The sequence below is a fragment of the Coffea arabica genome, chromosome 2e (genome assembly GCF_036785885.1).
Source record: "Coffea arabica cultivar ET-39 chromosome 2e, Coffea Arabica ET-39 HiFi, whole genome shotgun sequence".
Taxonomy (NCBI): Eukaryota; Viridiplantae; Streptophyta; class Magnoliopsida; order Gentianales; family Rubiaceae; genus Coffea; species Coffea arabica.
In genome coordinates this window covers 35,927,763-35,944,001 of record NC_092313.1, presented here as the reverse complement: position 1 = coordinate 35,944,001, position 16,239 = coordinate 35,927,763, and the positions used below count along the sequence as shown (strand labels likewise).

Sequence of the window (16,239 nt, the reverse complement as noted above, 5' to 3'; positions counted from 1 at the left end):
AAAAATAATAACGTCAGGGATACCCTCTCAAGGAGGGCATTTTTGTTAAAGGAAAAATCCACATCATGTATTTGTATATTTTTGTACAGGGGAATTTTTCAAAGGAGGTAAGTGCCCATTACTTTCGTTCGGGAGGGGTAAAGTACACTTCAGGTAAAAGCTTGAGGAGTAAAGTGTAACTAACCCTAAAAAATATGTTTTTCATTTATCTCCAAAAACAAAATTTACTATGCAAAAATACTAACCATAAAAGCTCCAGTTACAAAAGTGGCATTGTCAAAGTTCACAGACTTTCAAGGGTGCCAAGAAGAATACACGATTCAACTATTGAGATCAAGCAGAGTCAATCAAGCTATGTATGTTGCCCAAGCAGCTGGCTTGCAAGGAATGCTTCAACGTCCAGGCTCAATATAGGCAGATGAGAAACCTTTCAAAACAGAAATGGTATATCTGACAGATGCCTAGTTTTGCGGCGCTATCCAAAAGACGCCAAATATATTTCCTTTGGATGCAAATACACCTAAGCATATTCCACGCATTACATGACAATTTTAAGTCATTCTAGGTGCACATCCATTGCAGAACATTGAACAAGAAGCAAGTTAAACTCCCGGACATAATGTTCAATAACATTAGCACCAGAACATTGGGCACGCAAATCTCCTGTATTGGAACCGGTTTCTGCATTCTCCCCATGCTCCATCAAATTGTTATTAAGGTGATCATGGAACAACCTAAGTGCATCTGTTGCCGAAATACCACGCACTGATTCATGCAACTGCCGCAACTTGTTTCTTTTCTCCTCTGTTTCAACCAACCCCTCTTTTACCCCATCAGGAAGACAAACCCAAGCACTTCGTCAAGAGATGGAAGGAAAATTGTTAGTTCTAGGAGACTTTCGTTCGGGAGGAAGAAAAAGAATTGGGATGTTAAAAGTGGTGGAAGGGAACTTAAAAGCAAAAGCAGGGGAGGGGTGGGATTTAACAAGTTCGCGCGGGGGGAGGGATGGTGGCTGGGAAGGAGGATTTGAACCCAAGACCTCTAAAAGCAGTGGAGTAAAAGTTCAATAATTTCTGTCTTATTATATTTACCTGGTAACGCCTCTGACAAGACCCCATGCTTGGCCAACAAATACAGATTCCTTAAAGCCTATGTTAAATCCCTCTTGAGCAGATGCTTCTTTTCCAGCTACCAGACCGTCACGATATCCAATCTGATAGTTCATCAGGATTTACAAATATTTATTATCTATTAAAAAAAAATAGAACACACATAAACTGGATGTGAAATAGCTTCATCATATTTCTTAATCCCAAACTCTCAATAGCATCAAATTTCATTCTCACCTCCATGTACCTATTCTGATATTCTTATTTAAAGTCATGAACAGACTTCCCACATGATTATTATTTTAGGAGTTTCAGTTATCATGCTATATCAGCATTAAATGAGGCACAATCACGAACTTGCTAACGTGCCAATTAGAACAAGGATACTGTATGAAATTGCTCGCGCCTCCTCTGCCACTCCCTTTCCATATCAAATGCTTTTTCAACTTTCTCTGTCTCATAGGGTAAAGCTCCATCATCATACCATAGTTCATCCCCATCACTATCTGAAATTAGACACTGATAAAATGTCAGGCTCACATAACACATTGATGCACTATTAATTGATAATCAATTAATTTGATTTTATTTAGATAAGAAGTTCTCCCCAGGGGTTTACTTAAGTGCTGCAGTAGCTATTTAGAATTGCCAGTCTTAAACAGTTGGACCACTAGGCAGGAATTTTTTAAAAAAGTTATTTGGACTTTTCACAATCTAGGGCAACATTAGATTCTATAGCCCCCAGTTAATGGACATATTTCTGTACTGCAGCAATACGTTTTCCTCATCATATGATTCAGGTATCAAATTAAGCTCTCCTGGGTTGACTAATCCTCCTTTTCTTGTAGATTAATGTGTTCTCTCCTCGTTAATCTTTATCCTTAGCAGTTGCCACTATTTCCTGCATCACAGAACCTCGTAGCGCAACAAAAGCCCCAAAACTACCAACCATAATGATCCTGCCTAACCTGATGGTGATGGCATCTCAACTTTCAAGCATCTTTATATAAGGGTAGGACCACCAAGTAAACAAAGGCAATGCAGCCTGAAGGTAAGTGTGGTGTTTTTATAAAAACACTGAGTTTGTTTGGACAAGCCAAATTTGGTTTGCAAAATTTGTTTTCACAAATCCCAATCACCTTTTTATCTTCCCAATCACCTTTTTATCTCACATACATCACATCACAAAAAGTGCTACAGTAAATATCTCAAATAAATCATCCAAATAAACTCTTATCCAAACAAACTCAGTAATTTTCAAGGGCTTCGACAATGAGAACCTAGTTTGATATTATATCTGCTCTCACAATTGAAAAATAGGAATTCACGCACCAGCAAAACTCAATGGTTCAGCAAACTGCACATCCCTGAAACAACAAAAGTTCCTACCACAAGAGTTTGATCTCGTCTCTTTATCATGCTTACTTTAAAGAACCAAAGTTGTCAAGTTTCCATTTGACAGTGTCACAGCTTTAGCTCCTAAACATGAATCTGATAACGGACTATAGCATGAACCATATTAACTCTTTAGAGGAGTTAATATGTCTATCGAAATGGCGAATCAATCAAACCATGGGAACTGTTCAATCATCTTTAACCTCCACCAACTATTATATTTAAATCCTTACTAATTTGTCTGCCCATGCAAAATACTAATCAAACAAAAATATATTCAACTCGTAACCTGAAATATAAGCACCAAATGCATGACGCTTTTACAGACCCAAGCACAGCCATGACCTATCCCGCAGTCCAAAGAAAATACTAATGAACCATGCGCTTGAAAAATCAAATAAACCAGATTAAGCTCCAAGCTTTAGCATAGTTTTGCAAACTCGGGGTACATGAATTCTCTTATAGTTTTTTCAACAACTCAACAGTGTCCACCAATTTTTAAAGCATAAATACCACAAAGATAAAAATAAGACAGTTACTTTTATAGGAAATCCGGCTCCACTGTAATATGTCATCCTACTAGTATTGCTTCAGAACCATACTACTGTCAAGATTATGCAACAAGAAGAAGGAACTCTACTGGAAAAATGGAACTGGAATCAAGCACATCAAGGAGTAAGCTTTTTAAAAAGATATGGTCTGGTTTTGTTTGAGTTCTTCACATAAGAACCATTTTAGGGTTTAGCATATCATTTGACCTATAACACATACCTCACGGCAATATGATTCCTATCTGACACCAATATGCAAAAGTGGACTATTTCCAGATAAGAATAAATTTGAATCTATAGGAAGCTCTGATGATACAGAAAGCAAAACCGTGTCATTGTTTCTATTGCCTTTTTTCAGAATTCCTGGGAGATTGATTGAAAATATAACGAAATAACAGAAGTTTTCTAAAGAAAATGCCTTCTAAAAAACTATTAAAGCGACTCCCAACTAGCATTCATCTTTGTATAAAAAGAACTACTAGGCCCCAAGACCAGTTCACAGCATCGAAGGATAATAGCATGCACTCAAAGTATGTGGATGAGAGGTTGCAGGAGAGTGGAAATTCCTACTTTCAAAACATCTTCATAAGTGAAGGCAGATACTAAATGCAATTCGATTGATTAGAAAATTAGATTCTCGATAGGCAAGATTGAGAATGGTGTGCTATTTGAACTAGACTTTCAGAATGCCTATGCTTGGCCACTATGTTTCTTACATAAATGAAAAAAAATGGGGCTAGAAGTAGATAGAGTAATTAATTAAGCAGGTCAAGCGAAAGTTTTGCTGGTATAGTCAATTAATCACTAGTCAAATTGATTCAAACTATCAAAGAAAGGACATATAAAGGTTTCCCCAGAAAATTTAAGAATGGATAGAGGTGCAGTAATGCCCAATATAGAAAGAGATTATGAAGGTGCAGCAGTATCTTGCATAGTCACTGCATATGACACTAATGTTTTAAGAAGCAGGAGGAGAACACGTTACATAGTTTAGACAAGTTCCTATGAGGTATTAGCAATTTCAAGGCTGAAACTGAACTTCGAGAAAGAATAATTGGATTCCAGCAGGTGCAGGAGTAGAACTGGCCCACGTTTTGGGATGCAAAGGGACTGTACTTCATATCCCGTATAAGACAAAACTAACACTTTTACCAGAAGTTAATGAAATATATCTTTATCATGGGACTTTTTATCTACCTGTTCAATGATGTAAACTGCTACTTGGATAGATTAGAATGCAAGAAACCATACTTTTTAGTCTTCATCTCTCTTTTTAGGCTTCATTTACTTGTTTCCTAGTAACCATACTAAGGTCATTCGGGAATGGTTTCATTAACAATACCCTTCAACAAACATTATCATGGATCTTTTTATTTATTTATTTATTTATAGTGTAAGTCGGAGGGCTCCATTTTGGGCCCTGAACAACCCAACCCATCCCTCCCCCCCAATCATGGATCATTTCTTAAAACAACAAAAGCAAGCAATCCTAGGTTGTTTTCTGAGAACACAAGACCAATAGATTATCATGAATTTTGAATTGATTGTACTAATTAAGTAGCTCTCAATTCCAGCATACATGAACAGATTGACTAATAGCTAACAGAAGAAAAAAGCTCAGAGTAAAAAACATACCATGTGAATTATGTACTGCACCATCAACATTTGACCTGGGATCTAAATGAATATTGGACACATTCAATAGATCACAGTAGAGCTCATCTGCTATGCTTCTTTCCATCTGTTCAACAAGTAGGTAAAATGTTAAAAATTTCATGTAACATTGAAAATCAGGGTTGCCAATGAGTCAGTGAATGAATGCAACTTTTTTTGGGGGGGGGGGGGGGGGGGTGGGGGGAAGGGACTTAAATATAATTGGAATGGCATGATGCGGAGAAAGTAGCACATAAATGAAAAACACAACAATACAAAAAATGAAGAAAACTTTTGATGGACCAAGACTTCAGAAGATTCAGGGCAAAACAGCATCTCTAGGAAAATAGCTGAACTCCAACATGCACAGTGATTGAGAGAACTATAGCAAACGAGGAAGGGATCCTCTCTTTTTCTTTTTTCCTTTTTTTTGGGGGGGGGGGGGGTGGGGGTGGGTGCTGGAAAGGCAAGAACAAGGGAACTGCATCAAATCCAACAAATCCATGGTTGCAGAAAGTCTTGTATCCTAGACTCAAAGCGTGATCCCAAGTCAGCTCAGAACAGACAGTGTAAGAACTCAAAGAAATTCGGTTTGATCAAACCTATATAAAAAGGAAGAACCTAGGACAGACTATCGATCATGCTCTACTAGAGTTGCAGTACTCTCTCAGAACTACACATACCCCATGTACCTATTTGCCATTGCACACACTTAGAAACAAAATCAGACAAAATGACTCCTGAAGTTCAAAATGCCCAATATGAACAACAGGGAATAATGTGTGTAATACACAATCTTGAATCGGTCTTATGATAGTAAATATATCTTACACAAGCTAATAGGCCAAATTGACTATCGGATCAAACATTATTGCCATCATTTTATTCAGAAAAAACAAGAAATTTGCAACCTAGAACTTGTTTTTTAAGTTTAGAAAACATGAGAATTCCTTTATTGCATGGTAATCCATCTATAGATATAAAGGAATCCAGAATGATGAGAAAAATCTCCCTGAAACAAATTGAGAATAATTGGAGGAAACCAGTCTAAAATGCATATCAATCATCAGGTTGACAAGACAGTCCAAATATATGAGTACCATGAATAGTTCTGTTAAGCCAAGTAAGGACTGAGGATACGCACAGACATGCCAAAAAAGAAATTTTGAATGAAAAGGTGGCTGATCTACATACAACACAAAACAACAAAAAGCAAAAAAAAAAGTTACGAGGAGTAGAGGAAAATCAGCAAGCAATGGCATGAGAAAGGAAATAATGGTCCCATGCCAATATGCTCCACTTGCTATAAGCATATGCAAGTACTGCTTCTAGCTTACAGACTCATCACTTTTCAGAAAAATCTCTCTCCACCAATAAGAACGAACGCTATTTTCCTTCATCTAAAACTCTTTGATAATCCATATGACAGTCAAATTCTCAATTTAAATTCCACTGTAAGCTCAGATATGCAAGACAAGGAATACTCCGACGCCCCTGCAATGGAGACCTAAATGCATATGCCAATTTTTGTAGCCACAATCCCCCTACTCTCATTTGACTTTGCACACCTTACCAGAACTCTATGGGGAATCAGACATCTTATACATAATAACACTATAAATAATGGAAATTAATCAAACTGAATTATATATTAATCAAGAAGCCATCTTGGTAAAGCCTCAAAAACAACATCTAGTCAACCCAAAGAAATCTGATAGATGGAATTGACAGAATAAAATTGGACAAATAACAAGTACAAATAAGATGATGATTAGAATACAAAATTCAAGAAGTTTATTAACAAAAACTAGTGTACATGAAGAGAAGCTCTATAAAGGGCAATGTTTAAGTCGAGATTGGAAGAGACAAGTGGGAAGTAAAAAAGGAGAACTGGAGATGCGGAAAGAACAAAAATATGGGAAAACTGCGGGGGCAAGACGTAGGATTCGGACGGTTGGATACCCAAAAAAATACGAAAAAAGGGCAAAAACTCAGTGTAAGTCAAGACTTCTAGAGATGAGTTTAATTCTTCCTAGTTTCCATACAAACATGCCTTTTACAATTCAGTTAGGAGCAAGGGTGTGCATCGAAATCGAAATCGGTAATTCCGAACTTTGAATTCAGAATTTTTCGAAATTTTGACATCAGGAAAACCGACCGAATTCGATTTTGATTTCACCACTTCCGAATTCGAGTTCGATTCCAAATTCAATTTGGAATTCGGTAATTTTCAATTTCACCGAATTTGGAACCCTTTTTTTTTTTTTCCTTTACTTGATTTAAAACATGGACATAAACTAAACCATTTAAAACAACTTCTCACAAGTCATAGCCACTGTCATATGGGAATGAAATACAACCATTTGTCACAATCTAATCATAACTAGTAACTTAACATTCACTCACCAGTTAAATAGTCGTAGGTAAATTTCGCAACTACTGGAATACTTAGAAGTCACAACAATCCCATAAAAATGGAAACTATACCATGATCCCACCAACAATTTAATAAAAAATACATATGCAGAATCTGTTCGATGAAATGCCTAAAAGAAATAAAGTAGAAACACAGATTAATAGCCGAGAAAAGATCAAGTAAAATGAATGCACTCCCTATAAAGTGTACGTCTGTACCGAAATTTCTTCATTATGTGAACAAAACTTGAAGATGAAGGCTGAAGATGGCTTGAAGATGAAGGCTGAAAGCGAGAGAGAGAAGATGAAGGCCGAGAAAAGATGAAACTCCTTCTCGGCTGGAAGCAGCGGAGGAAAGAGGAAACTTGGACGGTAGCAGACTAGTAGCGAGCACGACGAGACCTTGTCTCTAAATCTCGTTCCCTTCGTTCTCATCGACAATTGTCCAGAAGGTACGCAGGCTCTCCATGCTAATCGATCACTGCGAAATCTGATATACTCCCCAAATTCCGATTAACAGCACCGGCAAGGTGGGGGTGCTCATCTTCGACACGAGAGTCGAAGGAGAACATCAGTTACAGGCCGAATAATTCAAACTCCATCTGTTTTAACGATTTCCGTCGACTTTTCAGAATAATTCAAACCATTGGGTACCGACGCGTGTGATATGAAACCACAAGGGGCTTTTCTGTATGATAGTTAAATCACAAGGGGCTTTTTTGTTATTAACCCTATTTAAAAGTATGGGGTGTCTTGCTAAAGTGTAATTACCTAAATCTGATCCGCTGACAGAAATCAGATCGGATATCCTATTTTACGGTGCGGATCGGGTCGGGTTTTCGGATTTTTTTGCCCACCCCTACCCCCGCCCCCACCCCCCCCCCAAAAAAAAAAGAAAAAGAGAGGATCCCTTCCTCCTTTGCTATAGTTCTCTCAATCACTGTGCATGTTGGAGTTCAGCTATTTTCCTAGAGATGTTGTTTTGCCCTGAATCTTCTAAAGTCTTGGTCCATCAAAAGTTTTCTTCATTTTTTGTATTGTTGTGTTTTTCATTTATGTGCTACTTTCTCCGCATCATGCCATTCCAATTATATTTAAGTCCCTTCCCCCCACCCCACCCCCCCCCCCCCAAAAAAAAGTTGCATTCATTCACTGTCTCATTGGCAACCCTGATTTTCAATGTTACATGAAATTTTTAACATTTTACCTAGGGGTGGGCAAAAAAATCCGAAAACCCGACCCGATCCGCACCGTAAAATAGGATATCCGATCCGATTTCTATCAGCGGATCAGATAGGGTCGGGTACCCTAACTATTCGGATACGGATACGAATAGTAAAAGTAAAAACCCACGGGTACCCGACCCGGGGGTATAATATATAAATATTAAAAATATAGGGGTAATTGTATCATATTTTAAATTATTATTAACCCTAACCTAAATCAATCCATTGGTCTTCAGATTACAGCCGACACTTCCTCTCCCTCAATTCATTTTCTCCTTGTCCTTCTCCATCTCTTCAACCTTCAGCCGACAATCGACATCTTCTTTCTCCATCTCTTCAATTTTGTCAAGTTGAACTCAAGCCTGCAAGCCTCAAGCCTCAAGCAGACGATTCAACAGGGACTTTCGATTTCGATTTCTCAAGCCAACGCCGACCTTCAGGCTTCATCTGCAGGTTTTTTTTTTTTTTTTGAGAATGCTGATTGAGCAAATATTGGAGCAACTAATAATTAGACATCTCTTTAGGGAAAAAAATTAGAAAATTCAACCTAAAACAAGGTTGTAGGCAGAATGGCAGATTACCGAATGTCTAAACTAAGAAAACCAAAGATATGCCCAATACCCAGACATTATCGACCTTATCTATTTTTTGCATCGCATTTTGATACTTTGTATTTAGGCATCTTGTATAATATTGATTCAGATTTGGGCAATGTGAGGTATCAAGTTTTCTCCTAATTTCATATTGCTAACGGTTGATTCCGTGAGGTATTTAGATTTTGGATTGTGATTGTATTATCCATGGGCATTGTGATTCCGTGGGCATTGTGAATTTTTTTCTCCTTTTTAGTGTAAATTAATTTGTGTGCTCTTCATTTGCTCTTGTTGTCTTACTCAATTCCTTTTATTGCTTTTGTTGTGCTTTTCTTACTCTGTTTGGTTGCTGATGCAAAGGAATATCGAATACATTTGTAACTGATGATTTAGTAATGAATTTAAGTTGGAGTCTAAAAAAAAAAAAAAGATGTCCAAATGAGTTTTTTTTAGGTAGGGGCGGGTACCCTATGACCCACCCCTATTTTTCGGGTATCCGAGGATAATCGGAGCGGATTAGGATCAAAAAATTAGTGACCCGACATGTTAGGGTCAGGTCAGCCAATTGCAGTCCGGGGCGGGTACCCGACCCGTGCCCACCTCTAAGAGCTATGATGCTGATATTAGAAAATCCCATCAAATCGCCCAAAGCACAAGATAAGAACTTCAAAACTGGAAAAACAACTCAAACACTTGAGGCACAAGAGAAAAGCCAAAAGAAATTCAAAACAAGAAAACAACTTAACCAATGCAGGCAGGAAAACACCCCAAAAGAACCACCACACGAGACGAGAGAAAAACCATTTGTAAAAGGCAAAAAAAAAAAGGAATCCTTGGCAAGAAGAAAAACAAATCATAAAAGAAGGCAAAAAGACAAGAACTTTTTACTGAGTAAAAAAGAAGAATTTTAGGGGCAGTTGTATAATTCAGCAGAAACTGCAAAGCAAGGTTAGCTTGTCAATCACAAATTAACCAGTGAAATAGATAAAAACAAAGAAAAGGAAAAATAACAATTTATCAAGAATTGTAACTGAGCACCACAGGCATCAACATGAAACTCGTCACACAAGTCTTTAGTCAAAGGAGCATCCTGCAGCTAAACAAATAACAAAAATGACACAAGAAGATTCAGGAGAAGAATCACCAGACAAACCAAACATAAGGACATAAGAAAAACAATTGAATCACTGCAACTTATTAGTCTAATTAAGTGTTATCTTGAGATCTCAATGTTTATATGTCTGTGATGAGTAGATATATAAAATATCCAAAAATCTTTACTTGACAAGAGAGCAAGAGATCATCATCAAGTATTTCAAAATGATTGCTTGTGGTGGCCAATCTTCATGAATCCAGAACAGAAAATGACAAAACCTCCAAACAGATTAAATTATCTTTTTTTGACAAATATATAAATATAGTCTACCAAACAGTGACAGGGAACACTATGGCCCCATAATGTGCTAAGGTTGTAAAAAAAACCTACTTAAAAATTGACAACCTATGTCGCATTTTCTCCACCAAATAACAGAAAGATATTTAGAGAATCATGAAAAATTTTCAACACTTAAGACAATTAGAAGTAAGTCCTAGACAGTAAACTGGCACCTCAGCACAAAAAAAAGACAACTCAAAAGAATGTACAATCATCAAACAAACTACTCAACTAAAACAAGCCTAATTTGATCTTGAAACAGATTGCCAAAAAAACACAGGGAGGACCCGGAGGGGGAGAAGGCATACTATTTCCAATTGGGAGAGAGCTTCTTGCTTGCTTGATGGTACAAAGGAATCTCATGCGCAAGTTCTGCCGGCTCGAAAAAATCCCTATGTTATTATAAAAGCTTTAACAATAAGAATAGAAATGCAACAATGAAGATGATGTTGGTTTTTTTCCAACAAGTGACAATTTTAAACTATGCCATACCTCGAGTCACACAAAATAGTACACCATTCTAAGATGTTGTTGTTCCTCTCTTTGCCAACTTGCAGATGTAATCTTCAATCTATCCAATGTACACTTAATAAAAAGAAAAAAGAAAAACAGAGCAATATGAAACACATATCTGTACATCTAGAAAAGTAGTTAAATAATGGCAGCCACCCCTCTTTCTTTCCCCGCCATTTGCTAAATTTGTAAAACTTCTAGTCTAATGTATTGCAATGAGTACATTTGATTATATCCATTAGGAACACAATGATGCTTTGGATATTTGCTAAACTGATACAGATCTCTGTAAATTGACATGTGAACTAACAACTAAAAACGAAATGCTCCAGGTACAAATGCTATTTGTTACTTTTAAAGTCAACTTCCAAGGATAAAATGGAAAATATGTTGCTGCTTGTTAACATTAAGATGGATTTCATTGATTTTTCAAACATCCCATGATTAGATTCCATTTCATTTATAGAAAAAAAAATAAACGAACAAAAGAATGCAAGAAGTGCAGTTGTCAAAAATGATTGCTGTACACTTACATTCAAACTTGCAATTATAGTAAGCAAGTTTTAGCCTACCTTGCTTATAGAATACTATCCTTACATTTCATTCATCTTGGATAACAAAAAATACTAATAACCTATAAAACTTGGAGCATGTTGTGTCCTTAAGGGAGGAAAAAGGAAAATCAACTTCACCTAACATCAGGGCTAGTAATTTACCACCTAATGGAAAGAAAACGTGTGAAAAAGATCTTGATAAAAAATATTGTACAATATAGGGGTGCCCTCAGAACAATCAACTCTAGCAGCTGAAACCACATGCATGTGTTTGTACAAAGCCATACAGTGCTATAAATTGTAATCTAATAGATTTTTTTAAGTAACCTATTCTGTTCTACACACACCAACTACATCAATTATCAATTGCCACTGCTGAGTGCTGAGAGTATTAACAGAAGCATATTTAAGTATGGTGCATGACACATGCAATTGATCTCATGAATTAGTACAGGTCACCTTAAAAACAAGCAAGAGGATTATAACAGAGAATTTCTAAGCATCGACATTCAAACTCCTTTCACACCAGATGCTTCATTCTCTGAGAATTTATCCACAGGATCTAACACCTAACGAGAGAGACAGCGAGTGGGTCAATCATACAAAGAAAGTAGCAACTATTTGTTAGCCTGTGAGATATCAATTGATGTGATTCATAATACTGCTCATAAAGTCCACGTTAATTCAACTTTAGTTGATTTGAAGAGATGAATAAAATTGAAAGGTAACTAACATCTTGCTTCTTCTTCTCTAACGATATCTCATATTGGTATCATTGACTCACCATTCACAAAGAAACCTGATGATACAACCATGTTCGTACTACCGCCTAACTCAATTGGAGTGATAATAATCAGAAGAATCTCATCATTAAATATTCTCCAACAAGATAAAATGTAAAAAGCTGGTAAGGATACTCCTCAATCCATCGCCTACCCAGATCATACAAATGTCCCACCAAATTCCACTGGAGAAAGTTCCTCATTTCTACATATAATCATCAATTGTTCACATTCATAAATACTTCACACAACCTAGCACTAGCTTATTTGATTTGAAATATCACACCATTTTGTAACGTAGAAACCAAGAGTAACCTCACTAAAAAAAACAAAAATAAGAACCACAGACTGTAACATAGTAAGACTTAAAATCAGTATCAAGGTAAGTTAAAATTTCACCTCCCTATTGCTTGTCTAATCAAACATCAGCAGTAAACCTCCATTTTCTCAAGACATTAAAGAAATCTCCAAGTTCCCCCAAGGAAAATAGCAACCAAAACATACAAGGGTTGATGCAACCCCACACTACAAAATAAAGCAAGAGAATGTAGAGCTTTTAACCCACAAAACCAAAGAGTGAGTGATGTCTTTACCACTTCCAGGAATTGTTTGTTGAAACTGCAACAGCTGACTTCATTGTTTTGTGCTTGCCTTAGGTCCCATCCCAAAATAGTTTGTCACCAAGCCCATCATGCCAAACCTAGGTAAATTGGCAAACGCAGGGATAGGTATGCCAGCAGGGTTAGGTTACACTAAAGAACACATACTATAAACAATAACCAAAATAAAGCTCAAAACAAAATTGAGACTTTATCACACAACAATACTATCTTGACTGATCAAATTTGCAAATTTAAACAACAGCACTCTCTGGCAAATGTTAATTACCACAAAACCTGAGATACGTTATCAGTTATTAGCAACGCTACATCCTTTAACAACATTGCCAGGAGTATGAGAATCATCCTAAAATCATTTAGTATCCTTAATCAGGATATCAATGTAGATGCTGGGGATGCTAGGGACACATACCAAGTCTGAATTTCTAGCTACCTTTACCAAGATATTCATCACTTCTGGTTTTCATTCTATAATTCAGCATTTTAGTCATTTCGTAGTCAATCACGGGGAGACTACTAAACTTCATGGAGAACCGAAAGACGATATCAAAAAATTTCACAATCCTGGCATCATTCATCTCTTATAGAAATAAAAATGACGAAGTTTTTGCTTTCCACCAACTTAATCCCATCAAAAGGCATAAACCGATTGTTACCTAAACCATGAAAATCTGCAACCTTTAAGTCAGCCTGTGTCTAGTCACAAAACTTAATTATTTACACCTCAAAAGGAACTTAAAAGAATTAGGAGTAAAACTAAGCTGCGCTGTCACACTTGCACCAAGACATCCCACAACCTCCAAGTAACTCAATGAATCAAACTTACACAAACCCCAACAAACACATAAAATACCAGAGCAAAACATTCGCAAGCAACAAGAAATAAGCAACTAAAACCATAAGCTGAAAACTATGTCAGACCATATAACTCACTCTGATATAACAATTCATGCAGAAAACAGATTCCTCACATAAGTATCCCAATTAGTAATTTCCCAATGCAAGAGCAAAATCCAGATGCTCCTCGTGAAATATAAGATATTTAACACGTACTCCACTTCAGTTGCAACTTAAGCAACGAAACATATTTAAGTATCTTACAAATTCCCAGATTCATGTCTAACCCAAGAGTAGTTTCAAATTAGGGCACCAATAGCGATTAAACGCATTAATCTAAGCAACTAAAACATAGATACTTTAGAGCAGGAATGAGCCATTAATGATAATAATGAGGGAAAAGAGAAAGAGAGATGGAAATGCTTACATCATGGCCATGGATATCTGTTTGAAATCATGTTTTTCTTTTTGTGGGAAATGGAGAAGAATTGCCCAAAAATTTTCTAAAATTTAAGCGACAATCAAGGAAACTTTAGCTTTGCAGTTGATCGGAGAAGGAGAGAGAGGGGATTGACAACTTCTTTTTAGAGGAGAGGGTATAAGTGGGCTGGAGTTGCGGCGTGGAGGGATATGAGAGAATTTTTTGTTGGAATTCTGCCTAGCTGCGGCTGCGGTTTAGGGTTGAAAGGAAACAAAGGAAAAAGGGGGAAGAAATGGAGAGTAGGGAGAAGAAAGAAAGAAACATGTGTCCAAACTCCATCTGATGCCCTTTAAAAATCACGAGCAACTCACGAGGGCCGACGAAAACCAAAAAGTACTTTAGAGTTAAAGAGCTCTTCGGCTCTTATTCAATATATATGTTGATAATTGTATTACAATCAAACACATCACTTCTTAAAACAAAAAACCTATATGCATCATTATGTTCAGCATATCCAATAAACATACAATCAGAAATGTTAGAACCTAATTTTCTTTTCTTAGATTTAGGTAATTACACTTTAGCGAGACACCCCCATACTTTTAAATAGGGTTAATAACAAAAAAGCCCCCTGTGATTTAGCTATCATACAGAAAAGCCCCTTGTGGTTTCATATCATACGCGTCGGTACCCCATGGTTTGAATTATTCTGAAAAGTTGACAGAAATCGTTAAAACAGATGGAGTTGAATGAAAAGATGAAAATACCCTTTTGATATAAGTGAAAATTGCAAAAGTAATTTTGCACTTTCATTCTGTCGAAACCAACGGGTGAGAAAAAACACGTACACAAGAACAAAAACAAAAAAATCCATAAAAGGTATCCGAACAGAGCTTGAAAAAAGGGGGAGAAAAGAGTTTTCATTGATTATTTGTGGGATAAGAAGACTAAGTAGGATTAGTTGAGGGGGACAACCGGACAGGGAGTAACATATGTCAGAAAACAGAATAACGGCCTTTCTTCCCACTTCTCTTCTACTTTCCTTTGCTTTGCCTCCTCCTTTCTTCAGGCAAAGAGCATATTGTTCTTGACTTTCTTTCATGAATGAAACAAAGTTCCACCACTCCCCCCTCCCCGGCCCTTTGCTTCCTTTTCGCCTTTTTATCTGCATGGATAAAAGAATAACACACTCTACTATAAAACAAACCCACTATCTTCATACTACTTATTGACTGTAGAAATGGTCCATTCTTTTTTAAGATTTTGTTGATTTATTTGTTTAAGCATTTTTTTTCATGGACATGAGTGGGCCCATTTCTTTGGAGGATTGCAATCTTGTATGATCTTTGAGCGCTAGCTGTTTGACACAATGGCCAAAAGACACTATCAACAGCAACATCTCCACCTGGGTTTCTGTCTCGCTCTCTCTCCGTCTCACTTAGCTTCTTTAACCCCACTTTTTTCGAGTCTTAAACTTAGTTTATTGCTTCTCAAATTTTCTTATTTTCCTTTCTGCTCTGGGTTGGCCACTCTCTGGCAATGGACAAACACCATCAGCAGCTGCCACTGGCCAAATGCTCATGGCAGTAGCGATGCAGCGAATGGTTAGTCTTTGGTCCCCTGTTTTTTCGTTTATGTAGCCGGACTTTTCTTTACCAAGTGCCTCCTTGATTCAACAGTTGGGTCTTATGTTCGAAAATACTCTTCGAATGCTGCCTTCAATTTTGGTCGAAGCCGAAGCCTCGGAAGACTCGGAAGCTCTTTGTTATTAAAGTGTGAAGGGTAAAGTAGGCATATCAGGTGAAAGTTTGTGGTAGAAATCTATTTTCTGCAAGAAACATGTGCCTTTTCAGTGCGTTTAAGACACACGCCGTACATTTGACGATTTCCGTCCACTTTTCAGAATAATTCAAACCATGGAGTATCGACTTGTATGATATGAAATCACAAGGGACTTTTCTGTATGATGGCTAAACTACAGGGGGTTTTTTTGTTGTTAACCCTATATATCTTAAATTAGGTTTATAATTTTTTCATAAGGTATTTTGCCAGTCTTTTATGCGAAATTTTATTTTGTAGATGACATGCAAATAATATAGCTTCTCCCCTTAAATTATCAGGAGCATGAGAACTAA

At 37.0% G+C, this 16,239-nt stretch overlaps 1 protein-coding gene across 5 annotated transcripts; it reads right to left on the bottom strand.

Annotated features, from left to right (window-relative positions):
* Positions 1–180: 180 nt before the first annotated feature.
* Positions 181–14,551, bottom strand: LOC113732485 (uncharacterized). 5 transcript variants are annotated; one of them, XM_072080468.1, is made up of 9 exons: positions 14,111–14,551; positions 12,820–12,926; positions 10,870–10,962; positions 10,686–10,769; positions 9,974–10,038; positions 4,691–4,796; positions 1,497–1,615; positions 1,092–1,213; positions 181–854 (listed from the first exon to the last, which is right to left on the bottom strand). In XM_072080468.1, exons 6-9 carry the CDS (start codon positions 4,794–4,796, stop codon positions 557–559), a joined length of 645 nt encoding a protein of 214 aa, XP_071936569.1. In that variant the 5' UTR covers positions 9,974–10,038; positions 10,686–10,769; positions 10,870–10,962; positions 12,820–12,926; positions 14,111–14,551; the 3' UTR covers positions 181–556. The 5 variants fall into 5 exon arrangements, with proteins under 5 accessions (XP_071936569.1, XP_027114067.1, XP_027114066.1 ...); XM_027258266.2 differs by lacking the exon at positions 9,974–10,038 and having other exon boundaries at positions 10,686–10,749; positions 14,111–14,550; XM_027258265.2 differs by lacking the exon at positions 9,974–10,038 and having other exon boundaries at positions 14,111–14,549.
* Between the last annotated feature and the right edge of the window lie 1,688 nt (positions 14,552–16,239).

What these genes read in the sequence shown, in the direction of transcription:
- LOC113732485 (XM_027258264.2), bottom strand. Translation starts at nt 7,558, where the DNA reads ATGAGAACGAAGGGAACGAGATTTAGAGACAAGGTCTCGTCGTGCTCG. An exon ending in GGCGCGAGCAATTTCATACA is followed by an intron (nt 1,214 to 1,496) that starts GTATCCTTGTTC and finishes ATGAACTATCAG; the next exon opens with ATTGGATATCGTGACGGTCT. An exon ending in CTTGTCAGAGGCGTTACCAG is followed by an intron (nt 855 to 1,091) that starts GTAAATATAATA and finishes CTCTTGACGAAG; the next exon opens with TGCTTGGGTTTGTCTTCCTG.